Source organism: Centropristis striata, chromosome 12, assembly GCF_030273125.1.
Source record: "Centropristis striata isolate RG_2023a ecotype Rhode Island chromosome 12, C.striata_1.0, whole genome shotgun sequence".
NCBI lineage: Eukaryota > Metazoa > Chordata > Actinopteri > Perciformes > Serranidae > Centropristis > Centropristis striata.
In genome coordinates, this window is record NC_081528.1 from 19,443,121 (window position 1) to 19,467,425 (window position 24,305).

At 36.9% G+C, this 24,305-nt stretch overlaps 1 protein-coding gene across 1 annotated transcript in view; it reads left to right on the top strand.

Annotated features, from left to right (window-relative positions):
* aff2 (AF4/FMR2 family, member 2) overlaps positions 1 to 24,305 on the top strand; it is a 263,724-nt gene that overhangs the window by 190,289 nt on the left and 49,130 nt on the right. Inside the window, exon 11 of the mRNA XM_059346008.1 lies at positions 23,364 to 23,481. Within this exon, the coding sequence (XP_059201991.1) occupies positions 23,364 to 23,481 (118 nt within the window). The remainder of the gene's footprint in view (positions 1 to 23,363; positions 23,482 to 24,305) is intronic.

Sequence of the window (24,305 nt, forward strand, 5' to 3'; positions counted from 1 at the left end):
TCAAAAGTAAAAGTACTCGTTAAGCAGTATGGACCCACTCAGATTGTTTTATATAATATAAATATATTATTGGATTATTTGTACTGATTCGTTTATGTAAGCATTATTTTCATTTTGTAAAGAAAGGGCTCATCATTAACTTTTTAATTAAAGTATCAAAAGTTAAAGTATTTGCTATGCCGAATGTACCCACTAAGATTGTCCAAATGTATTATTGTATTATTATTTTAATATACTTTTTTGTGGTTTAATTAATAAAATAATGAATAAAAAATGCGTAAAAAAATTGAAATGTATTACGTTTTTATGTTTTATAAAATCAGCCCAGCAGAAACATCAGATAGGTCACACCACTCGACTTAACTATACAGTATATCATTATTATTATCGTTTAACATTTTAAACTTTAAACAGAAATAAACAAATTTGCCATGCCAAGGACCCCCAAATAGTACTGACCTATGCGATTTAAAAAAACGTTACGATGGCAAAATATAAAAAGTCCAACATTCATTCATTCTCCTTAACTGTTTATCTGAACTGGGGTCGTGGGGGGCTGGAGCCGATCCCTGCTGACATTGATCGAGAGGCGGGTCCACCCTGGACAGGTCTCCAGACTATCAAAGGGGTTACACATGGAGACAGACAATCACGCTCTCATTCACTCCTACGGGCAATTTAGAGTCACCAATTAAACCTGCACTGTAAAAAAAATGTCTGTAGATTTTACGGTGAAAAACTGCTAAACCATGACAGTAAAATACCGTAAAATGATAAATGGGTTATTTCAGTTTCAGTAACAATGAAACACTGTAAATTTATATATCAGCCAAAACTGTTTTTTTTTACTGTTTTTTTTAATACATTACTCCACTGTAAAATACACTTGCACCGCGTTTGTAAGAAAAAAAATACTGTAATATATATACAAGACCTCCCTGTAATTTTAGCATTTATTTTTTGTAAAAATATTTTTTGTCACTGTTAAATGGACTAAACACCATTTCTCTAACAAAAATATACTGTAATATTTAATGGTAAAATCTTGAATTTATGCGGCATTGATAAAGTATTTTCTTGTCAATTATATGGCAGAACAGCATTTCTATTGATGGAAAAACGTTTTATATTTTCATGGTAAAATATGGAATAAATTGGCAATCCTAAAAGTGAAATCAACAGTGTTAATATAATTTTACCGTAATATTAGAAAAAGTTGCACTGTATTTATTACGGTAAAGTTCTGGTAAGTGCATGTTTTTGGACTGGGAGGAAGTCAGAGTACCCAGTGAGAACCCACACTGACACAGAGAGAACATGCAAACTCCACAAAGAAGAGCTGCAGGCCGGAGTCGAACATCTTTAAACCTTTTAAACTTCAAACCGAAATAAACAAGTTTGTCATTTCAAGGACCCCCTCTGGCTACACAGCTTCTACATTGCTCATGGGCTACACGGTGGTGTAGTGGTTAGCACTCTTGCCTCACAGCAAGAGGCTCGTCAGTACAACTCCGGCCTGCAGCTCTTCTGCATGTTCTCCTCGTGTCAGCGTGGGTTCTCACCGGGTACTCCGGCTTCCCCACAGTCCTGAAACATGCACTTTGGGCGGCTGTGGCTCAGTTAGTAGAGCGGTCAGAGGGCTGGTGGTTCGATCCCTGACCATGGCAGCCTACATGTCAGAGTATCCTTGAGCAAGATACTGAACCCCAAATTGCTCCTGATGCTGCGTTCATCAGTGTGCGAATGAATTCCCAATGGTGGCAGGTGGCACCGTTTAGGGTAGCCTCTGCCACCAGTATGAATGTGTGGGTTAATGGGTGAATGAGCGCAGTCTGTAGTGTAAATCGCTTTGGGTGGTCGCAAATCGACTAGAAAGGCGCTATATAAGTGCAGGTCCATTTACCATTTACCTAGGTTTAATTGGTGACTTTAAATTGCCCGTAGGAGTGAATGAGAGCATGATTGTCTGTCTCTATGTGTCAGCCCTGTGATAGTCTGGAGACCTGTCCAGGGTGGACCCCGCCTCTCGCCCAGTGTCAGCTGGGATCAGCTCCAGCCCCCCACGACCCGTTTGCAGATAAACAGTTAAGGATAATGAATGAATGAATATTGCTCATCCATTTATTTCTGCCAAAAGACAGGTAGTAATGGAGTTTATAACCGCAGCATCATTCGGTTCAGCAGAGATGAACAGGTAATGGATCGAGGCAGCCCCATTGTTCAGTTCTTAAACAGATGTCATGTTTCTGAGACACATGAGCTCCAGGACTGATGTGAAACTTCATCCTCCTGATGTTCGTTTAGAACCAGTTTGACACACAGTCAGAGAGACCGAGCGACTGAAACGTTGGTTAGCTGACCTTGAAACCAACAAAGGATGATACAAAATATATTTTCAGATTTCGTGTTATTTTGCTCTGTGTGTCCTCACCTTTAAGGTTACGTTTACTGGCAGCGTGTTTTGAGCATTTTGCCTTTCACACTTGAGTGTTTACTACTGTAATCAGGTTGTTTTGGCCTTCTGGAACTGATGCTTTTTTAAATCAAATATATCCCAGGGAAATGAAAGCAAATGCAGCCTTACACTGCCAAAAGGTGTGTCTAAAAACATGATAAAACACTAAATCTGAGGGAAATGATCTTGCTGCATGGACAGATAATTTCACTTGACAAGATTTCTTAAATTAAGATTATTAAATCTAGAAAGAAGCATGTTGAAGGCTTAAAATAAGAAATTAACTCTTAAAACAAGATAAATTAAAGCTGCAAGCATCGATGAACTTTTCTTACCAAGGTAAAAAAAAACAACAACTTTAGATTTAGATTTGTTAGATAATTTATCTTGTTTTAAGAGTTAATTTCTTATTTTAAGCGTTCAACATGCTTCTTTCTAGATTTAATCATCTTAATTTAAGAAATCTTGTCAAGTGAAATTATCTGTCCATGCAGCAAGATCATTTCCCTCAGATTTAGTGTTTTTATCTTGTTTTTAGTCTATGGGCAAAACGTCAACAAATTTTACTTCTTCATATTATGCTTCATATTATATTCATATTAAAATGTCTTTATACTAAATAATAGAAATTCGTTGATGAGTTATTTAACTGCAGGGATGCAAAACTGCTTTAAGAAGACATCTGTCATACCATTTGCCCCACCTGTAATATCCCTCATCAGAATGAATGTGTGTATGATGATAAACAGTAAGTGAACATGTCGGCAGGTTAAACACACACACAGGTGAGGCAGCATGGATGCACTCTGCCAGTCAGCTGCATCATGTGTGACATGAGTTCAAATGTGATGCACTTCTTCAAACACCATCACTGCTGCTGCTGCCAGCGAGCATTACACTACATATGTAGGAATGGAAACCTATTATAGCCTTCCCCACAGTACTGCCCCAGGCAAACACACACATAACCACAAATACACACACACACACACACTGCTGAAAGGAATCCACCAGCTTGTAAAAAGGTGAAAAAGTTTTGTTTTTCACGCTTGAAATTCATAATTTATGACACACGATGAAGCGTTTGCCATAAATTATTAGATTTTGCCTGAAATGCAATCTTAGTGTTATATTTGTTGTTTACACTGTAAAGCTCAGTGCAGTGTGCAACACCTTTTGTTCTAAATTTTGATACAATATATTGCAATTTTACTGTTTAACTGCATTTTGTGTCCACAAAGTGAAATTCAATCAAGAATTGTTTTATCTAATCAGAGAAAATTCTCAGTCTGTTCATCTCACTTCAGTCTTTTTATTTCTCCACAATGAGAGTCAAAGCCACAGACTGACCAACAAAGTATTCAGTCAAACTGAACTCAACTGATATCAAACATGTATGGAGGTGAGGTTGTGCTGAAAATATGATACCAACATGGTAAACATTATTTTAAGTGCTATATTCAGGCAGAATGAAAAGGGTTCAAAAATGGCCACAATAGCCTGAAACTCCAGAAGGTTAAACAAAGCCCAAGAAAAAGCTTCATAAGTTAATAATTGTACTGAAACAAACTCTCAACAGGTCTTTCTTTATAAATGTGTAAAACCATGAAGATGTTCCATGCAGCCCAGTGTGCTCTCAACTTTCTAGCTTTAATACCAAAGTTCCCCTCTACATAACAGGTTTATGCATGCAAATTGATTTAAAAAAACAACAACATAAAACTACATTAGGGTATCTGCGGGGTCTTAAAAAGTCTTAAAACTTCGAAATTTCCAATAATTTGTGTTTAAGGCCTTAAAATGGCTAAAATTATCTTAAAAATTTCATAAAATGTCTTAATTACGTGTGTTAACGTTACTTTTATTTAAAACAAATGCATAAACTTCAGTCTCACTGTTAAATGTTTAGATTTTTAAGGACGCTATAACAAAACTACAAAGAGGAACTAAGTACCTGTGCAACCCGGTCACAATTTGAGCTGTGAATAAATTCATAGACTTTGTAAGTTACTCCTGGCCTCCGATTTTCCTTCATGTCTTTTGTACTTTTTTGCCAGTATTGATGTGAAATGGGTCTTAAATTGTATTCATTATGGTCTTCAAAAAGTCTTAAAAAGTCTTAAATTTGACTTGTTGAAACCTGCAGAGACCCTGTTTTTAAATAAATCCCATTTAAAGCTGTTTAAAGTTGCCTTTTCTCATAAACAGTAAATAAAAACATATTTGCTCCCATAATAACTCTGAAATCAATATTTCACATCGATCTTGAAATTGCTTTGCATGCTGCGTTTGTTCAAAAACTTGCCTCTCAACTCATAATTCTACTCTTGACTATTGTGATGTTGTGTGTGGAATCTCATTTAAAATAACACATTGTTCCACTTAACACAGCATATAATGGACTCTGGAGCTCTGGCCTTGGAGCCTTTTCTCTCACAGCACTGTACAATATGATGCAATTATGTGAAGGCACATTGTGCGGCATCAGCTCATATTAAATGTACACTGCAAAAAAGGGGGTGTCTAAAAACAAGATAAAAACACTAAATCTGAGCGAAATGATATTGCTGCATGGACAGATAATTTCACTTGACAAGATTTCTTGAATCAAGATTATTAAATCTAGAAATAAGCATGTCGAACACTCAAAATAAGAAATTAACTCAAACAAGATAAATTAAAGCTGCAAGCAGCGATGAACTGGCCCGAGCAGATTATTTGTTTCTTACCAAGATAAAAAAAACTTTAGATTTAGAAGTGTTAGATCATTTATCTTGTTTTAGGAGTTAATTTCTATTTTAAGCGTTCAACATGCTTATTTCTAGATTTAACAAAACCTAATTTAAGAAATCTTGTCAAGTGAAATTTTCTGTCCATGCAGCAAGATCATTTCCCTCAGATTTAGTGTTTTTATCTGGTTTTTAAACACACCTTTTTTGCAGTGTATTTATTCCAATCATCCAACATCTCTGCTTCCCTGATCCTCATACTAAGAAAACAATGTGTTTCTATCTAATATTTACATCTCATTGTGTTTAGTCATCCACTCACACTCAAGTGTTTATCAATTACTGGCCACTTTGGTCACATTATAGTGATAAAATGTTTTCTTTAATGAATGAATGTGGTTTGTCTTCTTTATGTGTCTGTTATCTGTCAGCATGTTGCCATATTGATATTTTTTCATTCACTCTGTCGCCTCTTCTTTTGTTGTGAAGCCACTGTGATATATGTTTGGACGCCCTCCAAAAATTCAGGGTATATCTCAAGGGGTTTTTATCCTAACAAATACATTTGAACAGAGTAAGTCAAGAAGCTTTAGATATTTATGTGACTGCAATGGAGTAACTGCAATAATTTCATAAATCCCCTCAAAAGGCTCCATAAATCATAGGTTTACACGGAGCCCTGAGTCGGATAAACAAGCACACATGCAAGTATGCATGCAAACACACACGCACACACGCACACACACACACACACACACACACACACACACGAGAGTGTGAGTGATTGAAAGAGAGACGGAGAGAGAGATTGTAAAGCCAGCTGTGCTGCGGGAAACCCTGCCAAGTGGAGGGCAGAACCAGTGAGCTGAAGGCAGATGATAAGATGACAGATGAACTGAGCCCAGATGGCCTCCACATCTTCACTCCACAATCCTGTAATACCGTTATAATTCTGCATATTCTCACTCAGTTCCTCAGTCATTTTAAGAACCTATATTTACCTGCTTTTCAGCTTGATCCTCCCGCTTCACACTCGGTTACATCTTGCCTCTTCTGGCTGCAGTTTATCAGAGCGGCGGCCCGTCTGGCTCCCAGCCATCCGCTCCATTGTTTTCACAGGCTGATCAATTCAGTTTTCCAGCAGAGGCGATAGGGAGGAGAAATAGAAGCTGTAACTGTCTATTGTCTGTTGATTGTCCTCCTTATGTTCAATTCCTGCTGGTTAATTAATGGTGACACAGTCCAAACTGAAGCGTACACTGTAACACAGATGGACCCTGGAGGCTCCGGAGCAGCACATGGAGGGAAGCAAAATGATTATAGGATGTTAATATTTGCTCATTTTCTGAAATCATGTAAGATGAATAGGACAGTACAGTATGTATAAATAAGTCATAGATCCAGGGAGTCAATATGTGGACTATGTGTGGATATGTGGAATATTTCATATTATCATCAGTCAATAACTTCTTCAGCTACAGAAGCGGTGATGTCTGCAAGCATTGATTATACTCTTCTGTCAGATTAGTCAGTGATATTAAGCATTCATATATGCAGAGCCACAGCCAGGATTTTAGAAATACAGAGGTAATGAATTCCCCGAGCACAACCCCACGCACCTGATTCATTCTTGACTAACGACCAAGCATCAACCTGTGGAAAAGTGAGCTGATACGAAACTGCCTTAAACCTGCAGTATTTCAAATGGCCAGCAGGGGGCGACTCCACTGTTTGTGAGAAGAAGTCCAGTTGTATAGGGCACCACAGGAATGAGATCTTAAACCTGGAAGTAAGTTAGCATTTTAGCGCCCTGGGGTCTAATCTCAAACTCAGTGAGGATTTTGAATGGGTTGGTGGTTAGATGCCTGAAATAAGGTCTGTGGTTAACATAAGCTGAAGAGATGTTCACTGAGGCTAAATGACACTACAGTGGTTGTCAGGGACATTAATTCACGCGGGACACAGACTTGAACTCTCTCACTAGTCACCTCACAGCCTCTAGTTGTGTTTTTCAAAACTCTTGCAAGGTCTTGTAGATTGTAAATTATGTTAATAAACAATTTATATGGCTATGGTTTCACTAGCTTGTTAAAACAGCTGGTTAGCTTGTTGGAGACTGTCTGAAGCTAGCGGTAGTGATGAGACCGTGGTGTTGTTCACAACAGCATTACGTTAGCTTTTTATGTCAGTTGCACTAATGCTTCAACATAATAATAATAATAATAATATATAATATAGTGATAAACACAAAAACAGATCATAAGACTTTATTTAAAAGCTGATATCTAGACATTTTCCATGGTTTTCTTGATAATTATTTTGGTTATTATCAAGAAAACCATGGAAAATGTCTAGATATCAGCTCTTAAATTAAACTATTGTGATCTATTCTTGTTGTTATCATTATATTTGTCCAATCAAATGTACCTTTAGTTGTACCTGGCATGAACATGAACAAGAAATTGAAGAAAACAATGGTGGTGTAATACTTTTTTCCGTGACTATAGTTGTAGAAACTAAATCAGTACTAGTCAGCCCTGCTGATTAAATGTTAAAATGGTTTGCCATAAGATAGTAATGAAAGTAGCAAAATATATAAAGAATAGTTGGCTGACAATGAGAGCTGAGGTGGAAATGAACTCAACAGAAGTATAACTGAATAAAAGGTACAAAAATACCTGTTTACACATGGGTGAAAGTTTGTTTTTTGTGGGAAATATATTCAACAAATTCACTCCTGGGTGAAGTTTATACGTCTTCACTTCAACAAAAACTTCAGAGAAATGTACCTAAAATGTCCAGTAAAAGCCAGTCTGTCAGTCTGCACCAGCTGGCGTTGCATTTTAATATTGCACCGACTATGCCATTAAATTATTTTTCGACGGCTGATGGCTGATTCCTGAGCCAAAAAAAAAAAAAAAAGAGGAAAGCGAGCTACAGCATAACGTTAGCTTTTTACTTCTGTCAGTTGCATTAATGCCTCAACATAATAAAAGTGGTGTTAATTTGTGAAGATTAACATGTCACCATCAGAAACGTGTGTTTGCCATAGAGCTTATTTTCTGCTGTGATCCAAAATCACAAATGCAAAAATCCCATAGGAGAATTCTCAATAGAACCCATGGAAATGCTACTTCATGGTTGGCCTACAATGGTACATGGTGTCATTCTCAGGTTTCAAGTCTTCTTCAATAAAGCATGATGTTCATTTAGTGAATTATGGTTCCATGGAGAGTAAAATGGACAATCAAGCAGGCTATGTTTTAGGGCACGACTACCTTGGAATTAACAAGCCACTACCATTAATCTTCCATTGTTCAATGTGTGTTTTCGTCTCAGTACTTTGAACTTGTACTTTGAAAGTTAATTTTAGCAGTTTGGTCGTCTAAAAATGTCTTGTTCAGCGTTTTGTGATCATAACAGACACACAAAGGAGTTGGCTTTTCATTTTAAACTGTTGACACACCTTTCTAACCAAAATACTCCAAAATACAAAGCTGGCCCTGGGCAAAATGGGAAATTTGAGGTTCCAAAGCAGAAGTGAACAAACTAATAGGTAGCGCCAAGGTGGCTACATACAGTGTTTACGTACAGTCTATGCTAACCAGCAGCAAAATTCTGTAAGATGTGAAATCACAATTTTTATTTTTATTTTTATTCATTCAACTGTTAACTATCAAATTTTCCGCAATATTTTATTCCCTTGCATTATTGTCTAAATGTAGAATGAAAAAAAAATGTAAAAACATGTCAGAATGTTGCTACAAATAATCTTTATTCAGTTAATTTAGCACTGTGTGAACTTGTTTAGCAAGGGCTTGAATGTAATGGATGTTTATTTGTCTGTAAAAATCAGACACTCTAGCTTTAACTCCCCAATTATCCTTAAAATTAAGATTCATCCTCAATAGTAGCTACAAAACTCACTGAAAATAGATAGTGAAAAAAACAAAGAAATAAATCAATTTATTTTCTTAATCTTTGTACAATTGTCACTATACTTGTTAGGAGGGAATATAAAATCAGAACTTCAACAGATCCTTTTAAAGAAAGTAACAAAGCTGCTGGAGGTTGAGCAGTTCATAAGGGAGGCAGCAGCCTTCAGGAGGTAGTCAATAGGTACAGGTGGTAAACAAGAAATTTGCTCATGCCAAGGTTGAACATGCAAAGCGTCAGTCTAAAGAGGGAAAACGGTCCTGACATCCTGTCTCAGGCGACCAAACAGTCTGCTGAAGTATTGGGAGAAGAGAAAAGTGGAGGGTAAACATCAGCCATGACCTCCTACCACATCCTGGGAGCTATCTCATCATGTTTGGTGTTTAAGTCTAAAAGGCAGAACAAACACCCGACACAAAGGACAGCTTGAAGAAAAACAAAATGTACTTACAAGTGTCAAAGTACAATTCCTAAATGTAACAAAATATAAGGATTGCTGAATATAAACCAAAGTTCAGCAGACCGGAGCCATGATTCCCAAACTCCCATGTACACAATAACACTGTACAACAGCTACATTTAGACATAAATATAGGTATGTAACATATCAGCAGTTAGACAGCCACGACAGTACTATGGAAAAAGATAATAATGTTGTGATGATGACAGTGTAAACATGAAAAATCATAAAAGAAGTGCCTTAAAATCACAAAAGATTTGCCTTAAACCTACATTCTTTGTAATGACCACTAGGGGGCGACTCCACTGATTGCAATAAGGAGTCTGATTTTATAGAAGTCTATAAGAAAATGACCCTACTTCTTGACTACGACTCTTTAACTTGTTAAGTTTTGATCCATGGATTTTTTTATGTTTATAAAATTTTCCTTGGACTACACGGTGGTGTAGTGGTTAGCACGTTTGCCTCACAGCAGCTCTTCTGTGTGGAGTTTGCATGTTCTCCCCGTGTCAGTGTGGGTTCTCTCCGGGTCCTCTGGCTTCCTCCCAAAGTCCAAAAACATGCAGCTTAGGTTTAATTGGTGACTCTAAATTGCCCGTAGGAGTGAATGAGAGCGTGATTGTCTGTCTGGAGACCTGTCCAGCGGGATCGGCTCCAGCCCCCGCGACCCGAGTGCGGATAAGTTGTAATGAATAATGAATTAATGAATACAAACCAAAGTTCAACAAACCGGAGCCACAATTCCCAAACTGTCATGTGCACAATAACACAATAAAATAGCTACATTTAAATTATTAATGTTTTCAGATGTTGGAAATGCATTTCATCATTCAGACTTTTCATAAAATATACGTATGTAACATCACAGCAGTTGCACAGCCACTAACAGAACTATGAAAAAAGATTATAATGGTGAGATGATAACAGCATAAACATTAAAAATCATAGACTGGATCAGAAAAGAAGTGGACGTAGCTTGCAAAAAGGAGTCCGGTTGTATAGAGGTCTATGAGAAAGTGACCCTACTTCTTGACTACAACTCTCTTTTTGATCAATGGAGATTTTATATTTATAAAACTTTCCTCAAGCCAAAACAGCAAATAAAAAATCAGTGATGTCATTAGTCCATTAGCCAACTGGGAGGAGAACCACCACTTCAGTTGGCCACATAATGTGGAAGCAAACCTAGAAGCTAGAAACATTTTACCACATGCACATGTATTATTTAGACCAGACCTGGGCATTGGGCGGCCCGCGGGCCACATCCGGCCCGTTGGCTGTCCTTGTCCGGCCCACGTGAGGTAACCCAGAAATTAGTAATAAATACAACCGCAGTGCTTTTATTTTGAAGGCGATTTACGTATCTGAGTTACCCGAGTAACCGAGGTACCTTGTCAAAAACACGTATAGCTTTTTGCATAAAGTTAATACACATACATGCTCTATATTGTTTTTGTGATTTGAATGTATGTTTAGTAGCATTCCTGGCTGAATGACGTTTGACTCTTTAACTGATAGTTCACTAGATTTATTTTAAATCGTTATTATCAGTAGCAGCTCAAAACCAGATAATTTACTGTATTTTATGAAGCGATTAAATTAATAATGAGCAGAATTTAGTTCAGAGTCTTGGTCCGGCCCCGGCAACCTTCGTGGTATTGGTCATGTGGCCCCTTGGGAAAATTAATTGCCCACCCCTGATTTAGACACATAACGGTAGTCCACAAACCCCATCACTGGGGCTGCTTCCTTTAAACAGCTTATGGTTCGCACCTTTGCTGCATCAACACACTCACCTTATGGCAATCAATAAAAGAGGTGACTTTTTTTTCTCAGTGTCATCCTTTCAGTCCGTTCCTTTTACTGATAACACGAGTGAAGTGACCTGCATCCACTCAGCAGCCTCCAACTCTCAGGTGTATTGTAAAAAGACATTTATTTGCTTACAGCCAGTTCTCCACTTGACCTTGTCGATGGCGCCGACCGTGAAAACTGTCAGATTTCTAAGTCACTGTACACCAAAGTGTAGCTGCTAGCTTAGCTGGAGCTTGTAAGTATGTGGGTGTCGTGTGGATCTTGTGAGACCCACTGGACATATCAAACCAACAGATCATTTTGTCGAGGCTGTGAGGCTTTCATTTCCCCTGCTGTGCTTGTGATTTTATCACACAAATAAACAGACAGACACCAAAGCCTCCGCTGGAGCCTGAAGATCTGACAAAGGCTATTTTGTAAGTCTTATCGGTGTTACTTATGCAACATTGACTCAGGCATACACACAGAAAGTAGAGAGTGAAGCCTCTGCGTCCTAAACAAGCTGAAGACCTATTGAAGAGGAAATTATAACATAGTGGTTATATAGTGTTTGTGTTTTTTTTAGTTTCTGCACTGTTAGAAAGACATTATGGCGGCATGAATGTGGAAGCATACACTGTAAAAAATGTCTGTAGCTTTTACAGTGAAAAACTGCTAAACCATGACAGTAAAAGACCGTAAAATGATAAATGGGTTAATTCAGTTTCAGTAACAATGAATTTTAACAATGAATTTTTTTATTTAAAAAAATAAAATACATTACTCCACTGTAAAATCCACTGGCACCGTGTTTGTAGCAAAAATATACTGTAATATATATACAAGCCATAATTTTTGCATTCATTTTTTGGAAAAATACTTTTTCTCACTGTTGAGTCAAATGTAATAACATCATATCTAACATAAATATACTGTAATATTTAATGGTAAAATCTTTAAAAGATATATATGTATATTTTTTACGGTAAAATATAGAATAAAATGGCAATCTTTAATGGGAAATATACAGTGCTAATATAATTTTACCGTAAAACTACAAAAAGTTGCATCGTATTTATTACCGTAAAGTTCTGGCAACCACAGCTGCCTTTTTTTTTTACTGTAAAACAACAGTTTTTTGTTTTTTTACAGTGTAAGCCAAGCCCTTTTAATAACTAATTAGAAGCTTTATTAACAATTTCGCATATCAACAACTGCTTTTTGTTACTTGGAATTCTAGGCCAGCTTATCTATAATGTCATCTCACAAGCAAGTCTAAAAAATAAGATGAGTTGGGATGCTGTGTAAAAGGTAAATTAAACCAAATGCATCGACTTCAGAACTTTTTGTGTATATGTAACCCTCCTGTTATGTTTGTTTTTTCAGGAACAGAACTTTTTTTTTTTCCGTTAATATTTCAATGATTTAATAATTTTACATTACTAAGCATTTCAATCAATATTTAGGTGTGTTCTTTACCTCTCACAGATCATGGTTCAATGAGGATAATTCACTCTTTTTTCAATAAAAAAAAGAATGTTAAAAAGATACACCGGAAAGACCCACATATAAAATACAATGGTTTTATATTACATTTTATATTACAGGTCAATTTGACCTGCAACATAAGAATAGGGTTAAAACATTGAACCTTGAATATATTGTCTTTGTACAATGTTGCATCTACAACATTGTACAAAGACATCTAGTTCTCATTTAATTTAACTTAATTCATACTAGTCAACTTTGCCATTGACTTCTATTCAATAACAGATATCGAAAATTCAATTTTGACATGTAATAATTATAATAAGTGCAACATTAATAATATGGTAATTTGGGCTAAATGTGTAACATGAATATGGTAATTGTGGCTACATAGGCTAAATTAATATGGTAATTCTGGATACATATCCAAAATTAATATGGTAATTTCAAAGTCGACCATTGGCTTTGTGGTATTTTAATGAAATAATGCTGAGCCCTTTTTCAATATGTAGGCCTAGAACATTTAATTGTAGATATCTGTCATCCTTATTCCTACTAGTCAAAAATGAATTAGTGATACATATAATTAAATTAAAGACAGTTTCAACAAGCCATTTCTACATGTAACATATTTGTAATGTGTCAAAAATTGCTTTACAGAACATGTTGGATTGTCATTTCCATTAGTGACAACTACATTTATCTAGAGGTAAGTAGTAGGTGTGTGTGAATTGTTGACACAGGAAGAGGAAGTTGGGAGGTACATTTATGTCTTTATGTGCATTAAAAAGATAAAATGGCAATAAATATATTTGTAGAAACAAAATCAGTACAAGTCAGCCCTGTTAAATACAATCATGGAAAAAAAAAAATTCTACAAAAACAATTTCTTGTTCATTGTAATGCCTGGTACAACTAAAGGTACATTTGTTTGGACAAATATAATGATAAGAACAAAAATAGATCATAAGAGTTTAATTTAAGAGCTGATATCTAGATATTTAACATGGTTTTATTGATAATGATTTAGGTTATTATCAAGAAAACCATGGAAAATGTCTAGATATCAGCTCTTAAATTAAACTCTTATGATCTATTTTTGTTCTTATCATTATATTTGTACCTACCAGACATTAAAATGAACAAGAAATTGAAGAAAACAATGGTAGTGTAATACTTTTTTCCATGACTATAGTTGTAGAAACTAAATCAGTACTAGTCAGCCCTGCTGATTAAATGTTAAAAGGGCTTGCCATAAGATAGTAATGAAAGTAGCAAAATATATTAAGAATAGTTGGCTGACAATGAGAGCTGAGGTGGAAATAAACTTAATAGAAGTATAACTGAATAAAAGGTACAAAAATACCTGTTTACACATGGGTGAAACTTTGTTTTTTGTGGGAAATATATTCAACAAATTCACTCTTGGGTGAAGTTTATACGTCTTCACTTCAACAAAAACTTCAGAGAAATGTACCTAAAATGTCCAGTAAAAGCCAGTCTGTCAGTCTGCACCAGCTGGCGTTGCATTTTAATTTGGCACCGACTACGCCATTAAATTATTTTAGACGGCTGATGGCTGATTCCTGAGCCTAAAAAAAAAAAAAAAGAGGAAAGCGAGCCAGATGTAATGCTTTCACACACATATTCATCTCCTTTCATCCTGTTCCTCCAGCACATTCTGTTTGTGTTGCCAGAATAAAATAGGCTAGAGAGCACTCAACTGAAAATCCCATTGAGAGGGAAAGACACTCACGCTTTCCTTTAACTTCACACGGTGCTATTTAAACAAAAACACAAACATATCAGTGTGGGAAATATAGACTCGTCTCATGCTTCCAGTCTCTTTTATCTTTTGGCAAATGAAAAGGCAATAAAAAGACTACCATCAAATGTATTAAATGTGCCTCGCTCCATTTTATATGGCATGTACAAGCCATTGGGGAGATTTTCTCATCAAGCCAAAGAGACATTTCATGTTGTAAATATAAGACAGCCAATACAAAATACATTCTCTTATGCACTGTCATACGTGACAAAGCCCAGCAATCCCAAAAATCCGATCTCATCAAACATTTCCAGCGCTAATGACAAGTGGGAAACAGCACATTTCTACAAAGCAGACACTTGATGTTTGATCTCACCTTGATTTCATGCCAAATGTCGTATCAGCAATGTGGGCTAGCCCACCAGGGGGAGTGATTTGTTTCCCAGAGTTAAAATGTAGGAACTCATCAAACAACAAGGTGCTTGGGATGAAAAGTATCCACCAAATGGTATTATTTTTTGGGGGCCAAATGAGAAGCAGTTGGACTGAATCTGTGATGTCTGTCTGTCTAGACTGGCTGCACATCGTTCCCCAATCAATCTGGATTTATTGAAAGAGAACCACAGATGATTATTATTATTGTTCAGTAAACAGAAGTGTCTAAAAAGGATATATACCCAGTTATGATCAAATGTTTATGTCCAGGGTCGTAGCTGCCAATGGTGACAATGAGGTCATGTCTTCTGGAACCACTCTGTATTATTTTACTCTTTTTTTTTTTAATCACAGATATGCTGATGTGTATGGGTTTTTTTTTCAGTGGGGGAAGAAGTATTCAAATCCCTTACTGAAGTAAAAGTATGAATACTACACTGTGAAATTACTCCACTACAAGTAAAAGTCCTGCATTCAAACTTACTGGAGTAAAAGTACACAAGTATCAGCATCAAAATGTACTTAAAGTATCAAAAGTAAACGTACTTGTTATGCAGAATGAACCCACTCAGATGTATAGATTATTTGTATTGATGCATTTATATAAGCAGTGTTTTAATTTTCTAGGGATAATTTTAACGACTTAATTAATGAGCTTTATTTTTAAAAAGAAACTCTAATCACTTTGAATGTATCTTTTTTATGTTACATCTTGACCTGAAAAGTAACTAAAGCTGTCAGCTAAATGTAGTGGAGTAAAAAGTACAATATTTGCCTCAAAATGTGGTGTAGTTACATAAATAGAAATACTCAAGTAAAGTACAAGTACCTCAAAATTTTACTTAAGTACAGTACTTGAGTAAATGTACTTAGTAAATTTCCACCAATGTTTTTTTTGTCCAGTGACGAATTCTAGTTGGTGCAGTATGTTGTTATCAGTCCATTTAATGGCCGATCACTGAAAACTAAGCAGTGATGTTTCAATAAAGGGCTTTACTTTCATTAGGTTTAAATGACAAAAGAACTTCTCTTAGGGCAAAAATGTCTTGGTTAGGCATTATTAAAGATAGTTTAAAAAGCAAAGTAAATGCACAAAATGCCGAACGTGAGAACTAGATCTGTAATAGTTGCGTTGGTAACATAAGAATGTGATTATTATTATTGTCCAGTAAACAGAAGTGTCTAAAAAAACATATGTACCCAGTTTTTACTGAATGTTTATGTCCAGGGTCATAGCTGCCAATGGGGACAATGAGGTCATGTCTTCTGGAACCACTCTGTATTATTTCACGATTCTACCACAGATGCTGATTTGTTGGAGGTTTTTTTGTCCAGTGACGAATTCTAGTAGGTGCAGTATGTTGTTATCAGCCCATTTAATGACCGATCACTGAAAACTAAGCAGTGATGTTCAGTGGTGGAAAGTAACTGAGTACATATTGTCAAGTACAGTACTTAAGTACAATTTTGAGGTATTTGTACATTACTTGAGTATTTCCATTGTATGTAGCTTTATACTTCCACTTCACTACATTTAGAGGCAACTATTGTCCTTTTTACTCCACTACATTTAGCTGACACCTTTAGTTGCTTTTCAGTCCGAGATTTAACATGAAAACATGATAAATCTTAAGTGATTAGACGTATTTTTCTAATCTTTTTTTAATTAAACCTCACAACAGTATTTTAAGTAGTTAAAATAAGCTCTATCTTCACAAAGCACTGACTACATAAATGCATCAATAATAATAATAATCCTATCATATATTTAGAATATATATAAAACAATCTGAGTGGGTCCATTCTGCATACGAGTACTTGACTTTTGATTCTTTAAGTACACGTTTTTGCTGATACTTTTGTACTTTTACTTTAGTAAGTTTTGAATGCAGGACTTTTACTTGCCGTGGAGTAATTTCACAGTGTGGTATTAGTACTTTTACTGAAGTAAGAGATCTGGATACTTTTTCCACCGCTGGTGATGCTTCAATAAAAGACCATTTAATGAGCTTTAAACGACAAAACTACTTATTAGGGCAAAATTGTCCTGGTTGGGTGTTATAAATATAGTTTAAAAAGTAAAATAAATGCACGAAAATGCTGGAAGTGAAGGTGCTACCAGGTCGCTGTGGGAACTGGAAGTGTAATAAATCTCTTGGTAACATAAATATGTGAAGCAGTAAGTAACTCTACTTTAAATAACATGTACTTTTTTGTTTTCATGTGGGACCCTAACCCCAGTCTCAGTGCTGGCTTTGTTTGACCCCTCCAACCTCTAGTTCTACCTGCCCCTTACATCGACTTTACGTGACTTATGCTATATATCTGGGCTTCCTCTTTCCCTTTCACACTCAATAACATCACGCCACCCTTAGCGTTGTTCATAATTCGTTTGTCCACTGGAGGGCTCTGCCAACAACGTATCTAGCAGCAGATTGAATGGGCTGATAACAAAGTGGAGCAGGACTCTATGAACGATTACCGCAGATAATGCCCATTTAGTGATGTGATCACATCCAAACCAGGTAATTCTGCATTTTTACCATGTCATTAAGCAGATGTACCAGAAGTTGTGTTGATTGCTCGGTTAGGTAGGGTCTAATTTTCCTGATGTTGTAAAGGGCGAATCGACACGATCGGGCAATTTTGGCACCAACCAGCAAAGCACTTTAAAACAGTTGAATAGTGTTTTTTAAGCCTAATCCTGTTATTTTCACCTGACCTTAACCAAGCAGTGTTGGTGCCTAACCTCAACCAAAGAGCTTTAAAAGCAATCCGTAATCTTAACAACGTGTTATGGTCGTGACACATTTGCGGTGTGTTCAAACCAGCCGTGTGTCACAATGAGAACGTGTCACAGCAGTTCAGAAATGTTCATATTCAGCATACTAATCGATAAAAATCGTCTTTGTGGTTTTTCAGAAAATGTAAAATGCCAATATTTATTCTGGCAACTGGGTTGCAGCACAGAGACAGACAAAACGTACTGAAGCATAGATGTTTGCCCATATGTGGTCAAGCCAGCCATTTGTTTTTATGGTCTAATCCCTAGTTTCCTCATAAAATCCTGGAAATAGCTGTTGGTATAGGGAAAACTGAGACAGCATGATATATTTGCTAAGTCTTTCTATTGTGGCAATTTGCTTTTATTCAGCCGAGTAGAAAAACTTGTTTGCAATATTTTGTCTCTTGTTTTTTTAAAACACAAATTAAAAAATGTGCAAAAAGACACAAACATACTCAGTGACGGCTGCTGCACTAACTTTCATCCTATTTTGGCTCCAACAGTTTGTCCATTCAAAAAGTTTAAAAGAAGAATTAAAATGCTACACACTCTTGTTGTGCTCCAGTCTGGTCAATCTCCTTTTGGATTTAAATCAAGAATGCTAATGAGTCTCTTGTAGAACAGAGATCTGCGGCTGACTCACAGGACTCTTGGTTCTCTTTAGTTACACATCAAAAGATTCTTTAAAGGCAATAAGGGACATTTAAAACCAGCCTTAGACATAAGTCCAGGAGTGTCTCTTATCGCCATCTGTCTGGCAAATCTATCCCAGTCTTCCAGTAATCCATGTATGAACAGGCTGTTCACTGGGAAAAAAATAAAACTGAAACACTGTTTGACAATCCTGATCCAAGACTCGTCACATCTCAGTGATTTGAACATAGAACTTGTCAGATTACATCTTGTTTGTGCTTCAGGCAGCGACAGCAGCTGATGAGCACAACACATACATTATAGTCCAGTAGGGAATACATATTGTACTTTTAAATGAACCACGTCTCCAGACAAGAACATTGGAAGAATCTGAAAAACCCAAGATCATGTTTACTGAGCATAGCCGTGTCTAAAATCACGTTACTACAACTAATCATTGTACTATTTAGTAGTGATGTGCCAATGAAGCCTCATGAACCATTTTCTTTATTTTCTGAGCCCACTAGATTGAGCTCTTGGTTTATAGAAAAAGGCTCAATTAATGGTAATTAAGTGTGCTTTTATCCCTTTGTTGATCAGAGAGCTCCATCTAGTGGACTAAAGAAACACATTAAAGAAAATGGTTCATGAGGCTTCATTGGCACATCACTACTATTTAATGGACTATTTATGCATCATTCGACCAAGGTTAGCCCATTTTCTGGCTCATGGAGTTGGCAAAGGTGGCATCATACAAACAAATCTCTAATTCCATATCACATTTAAAAATATTATGTCAAAGCCAGATATGACATGTCACAAGTAGTTTTAGTAGGTGCTAATCAGACTGTAATCGATGACCCGTGCATGGAAGAGGAAGTTTTTGCCTAGATGTCTGCTGGCTGCATCAGAACCTCAGTAATACTGGCCATTGCCCCCAGAGGCTAAACAGACCGATCTCAGAATATTGGATATTAACTTTTAAGGCGATATGTCAATTTTATGTTTACAGCTTGTTCTGCTGCCCCTAAGTGGCAAGAAAACAATGAATTATTGCAGGTATAAGGATGATCTGCACTTGATGTGGCAGATGTTTCTCTTACTGCCTTGTCTTTGAGCTCTCCTGTTGTTTTTCCATCTCCTGCCTGCAGTGATTTGTTTATACGTGCATCAATAACTTCCCCGGGTTATTGGGAAATGTAGATGAAAGAAATTTAAATTATTCTGCTTAGAGAGAAAGCTGAATATAATGAGCGATAACTTACTTAATGGGAATTGTATTTCTGATTACATTTCTTGTTTTATTGTGATGCTGATTTACCAGCCAGCGCAAATAAAAACTCAGTCAGACAAGATCTCTCAGTTCTCTCCGTGCTTGCGTTGTTTATTGAAATCAGAATCTAACTAGCTTTCTTGTATTCGTACAGCTTCTGAAAGTGCTTTTATATGTTTTTCAAAGGGGGGCTGCACGGAGGAGGGTCTGCATAGGGAAGACGTGACACACAAACATGTATACAGGGAGATTAACTCGATGCTTTGCCAATATTGTTTCAACTGTGAAGCTAATAGAGCAAAGTGAGGTGAAAATTTAATTGGAATTGAAAGAGAGACGGAGGAAGAGACAAAGAGAAGAGATGAGTAATGATAGAAGAAGAAAAACAGGGCAGAGACTGCTTTCATACAGTATCTGTCACTGTGTGTGTGTGTGTGTGTGTGTGTGTGTGTGTGTTGCCTCAGGAACAGTTGATGGATTTGCTGCTTGACTGCTCACACAGATTGGTGCCTGCTGTGATGGCAGCCTTGAACTGAAATTACATGCACACTCTCACACACACACACAAAGAGAACTACACATAATTGCAGTTTCTGTGTGTGCGAGTGCGTTCTGTGTGTGTTCTTAAGTCGGGACGAGCGGGTGTGTTGCCTCTAGGAGGCCATTTCAAAGCAGTGTGGAAGGATGGATGAACACAAGGCCGAGCGAAGCACCAGAGAGGATGAGACAATTGAACAGGTTCAAAAAGCTGTGTTTATGCATTTATTAATTGCCATTTATTATATTTTGTGTCATTTTTTATTGAATCAGTGACAGGGTGGCTGGCTTCCCCAATAATTATCCCCTTTTTTTTCTAAAACTGGTGAAATGAGACAAAAACACAACAGAACGGATAAACAAAGATTAATTTATACAGCTTAGAGAGAGTTGTGTTTTACTTAAGAGTTTGATGATACGTTCTGCTAATTGAGGCAGTTGGAGTAGATTAGAAATTATCTTGATGTTGTTTGTGATAACAGTGGAAAGAACCCCCCCTCCCCCTCCCCCATACCTCTAAATCAAGTCTATCAAGGAGATGAATGTGTTGTCTTTATATTGGTGTAGAGGATGTGTTTTCTTTCAATGAGCTGGAGTGTGAAGCAGATTTTCTGAGCAGAGAGTTAGATTCTTCCAGCTAATGATGAGATGAAAATCCAGCGACACCACCTGAAGAATTCCACCACAGGAAACAACAATAGATACTGTCAGAGTATGATATATCATAAGAATGTTATGAACTGACGAGAGACACACAGGGTTCTCACTGCAAAACAAGGTTATAAAATGAATGAAAAATAATACATTTTACAGTAGAAATCAGCAGTAGCAGTGAGTATAGTTAAGTTATTATATACAGGTGCATCTCAATACATTAGAATATGATGGAAAAGTCCATTTCCAGTAGTTCAAGTCAAACAGTCCCAACCAAGTATTGAGTCATACAGATGACATACTTTTCAGAGGCCAACATTTACATATTTAACATACTTTTTAAAATTGGTCTTTTGTAATTTTTTTTGAGACACTGAATTTTAAGTCTTCATTAAATGTAAGCCATAATCATTATAATTAGAAGAAATTCAATAAATTAAGACATGAAATGTTTTATTATGTGTGTAATGGATCTATATAATGTGTTATTTCCACTTTTTGAATTTAATTACTGACATAAATAAACTTTTCTATGATATTCTAGTTCATTGAGATGCACCTGTATATTAGGCTGGAAATTCATTCTTTAATATGAAAGTAAAATGTAAACAAATGTTGTCTGTGGACAACACTCTGCTCGACTTGACTCAACTCTTCTGGTAGAAGATACTTTTCTGTATTTTGTTTTCCACTCACCTGGATTCTCAGCCAATCTCCATATCGCTGATGTGTGAAACTTCCATAAGAATAAATATTAATATATAGATATAAATCTATGTAATACGGCTCTGCCAACATGATCTCAACCCAACTGAAATGACGGAATAGACCATTTTTTATAACCACCCATAGAGACTCATATGAACGTTTGTCAAAATCAGCGTTTCACGGCTCACAGTACAGAGCGGAGTGTTCTAAAAACAGCACACAGGTCATCATACATACACGTTTTACGGTTGTAAAAAAAGCTGCAGTTTCTGAATTTAGGCTACAAAACCACTGACCTAGGTTTAGGGCAAATAATTTCCTGGTAAGACGTTATAAAAGACAGTTTAAACAATAAATACATTTACGTAAATGCTGAAAGTGAAGTAGTTATGAGGGTGATGTGAGCCACGGAAGTAACATAAAACTCCTTTTATTGACGTTTTTGGGGGAGACCAGTCAGGCTCGCTCGACTTGATTCAACTCACTTTTGGTACCAGGTCCTTTTATGTATTTCATTTCCACTCAGCTGGATTCTCAGCCGATTGCGATATCTCTGATCTGTGAAGCTGTCATAACATCAAGGATGCCTTATATAACTTTGATATTGATTAACTGCCTGGATGAGTCATTAAGGTTGACAGGGCTACATTTAAAGGTGATAAAGAATGTTTTGTTTTGTGAATTGTTCTTACCAGGAGCTACCCATCAGGTTCTCAGTTCAGGAAATATTGATATTGGTAACGTTAGATATTTGTACATATGAAAGATATTCTTTAAATTTTAACATTAACAATTTTTCCATTATGGAGGTGAAAATAATCAGTGAGTCCATTGGGCTGTAAAGGTTTTGTAATAATGATATGAGGTAAAAGGTTTCATCTAAAATCTTTCCTAGCAGAAGAGTGTAAGTGAAGTTGAAACCAGTCAGTGTTGCCCTTGGGTTTTCAAATATATGAAGTTTGGCATATCTAGATGAGTATAGTGGATTGAATCATTCCTGAAGATGAAGTAAAACATCATCTGCATAAAGTTTGACCTTTTGTTCTAAATTTGCAGAGAGACTTCCTTTTTCCTTCCAGTTCGAACTGATGGTTAATATAAAATATCAAATAGCACTAACTGTCTTAGTTTTGTTTCATTGTGACAGTGGATTTAGAATGAATTCTCTTTTGATTTTCACTGTTGGAATGATTAGTTTAACACACAAACACATAACTAACAGAAATATGTTTGTTCTTCCTTCCTTCCTTTCTTCCTTCCTTCCTCCTTCCTTCCTCCCTCCCTCCCTTCCTCCTTCCTCCCTCCATCTTTCCTCCTTTCCTTCCTTCCTTCCTCCCTTCCTTCCTCCCTCCTTCCTTCTTCCTTCCCTCCTTCTTCCTTTTTTTCCCTCCTCCCTTCCTTCTTTCTGTCCTTCCTTCCTCCCTCCTATCTTCCTTCCTTTCGCCCTTCCTTCCTCCTCCCTCACTCCCTCCCTCCTTCCTTGCTCCCTCATTCCTTCCTTCCTCCCTTCCTTCCTCCCTAATTCCTTCCTTCCTTCCTTCTTCCCTTCTTCCCTCCCTCCCTCCCTCCTTCCTTCCTCCCTCCGTCATTCTTTCCTTCCTTCCTTCCCCCTTTCTTTCTTTCTTTCTTTCTTTCTTTCTTTCTCCCTTCCTTCCTTCCTTCCTTCCTTCCTTCCTTCCTTCCTTCCTTCCTTTCTCCCTGTCTATAGTGGAGCATCAGGGAGCAGCAGCGAATCAGAGAGCAGCTCAGAGTCGGACACAGACGAATCAGAGAGCAGCTCCAGTGACAGCGAGTATAATCAGGCCTCCCGCACACACACTCCAGAGGTAAGATGGCAACTTAATCTCCGTTTTGCAATCATTCAACATTTGGCAGTAAAAGATAATGATAATACGTGTGTCTCCAGTTCAGACGAGTGCCTCCAATTTTGTTTACATTTCATGAAGAGATGCACTTTCATTGTTTTTTTATTCTTCCTGATTGACCACTTTTCATTTCACAGCATGTCTTACCAACTGTACATTAAACGGTCCCTTCCCACGGTCTCTGGGCGGTGATCTGAAAGTCATAAAACTCCAACTGCAGAGAGCTGAATTATAACATTATTTATCACATTATTTTAATGGCTCAGCGCTGTCTGGTTTCATAGACCTATACGCAGTCAGACGCACTGAGAGAAGGAGAGAGAGAGACATGCAGAGAAGGAAATCATGAAGGAGAGTGTTCAAACAATCATTGGCTACTTTCAGATCTCACAAAAATAAAAGAATGAATAAATCTGAGTTTTTCAGACTAAATTAAATGTTGATATGGCAATGACACTATAGATACAGCCATCCTTTTTGGTTGGACAGAAATGCCAGCACAGTAATAATGAACTCTCTCCCATGTTCCTATGCATTAACACGGTCGCCCATAAAGTTGGATTTACATATTTTTTTACCTCTTTTCATAGCCTGGCTAACACCAGACTAATCACAAATGAGATTAGTCTGGAAACGAGAAATGAACGGCTGTTCATTTCTCCGTAGAGGAGGCGTGGTTTACGATCCTCCAGAGCTGTTTATTGGGTGCTTAGAATGTCTATCAAAAGCGTCTGTAGGTAGCTCTTAGCCAATCGTATCAGTTATACCAGATGACGTAGTAGAGC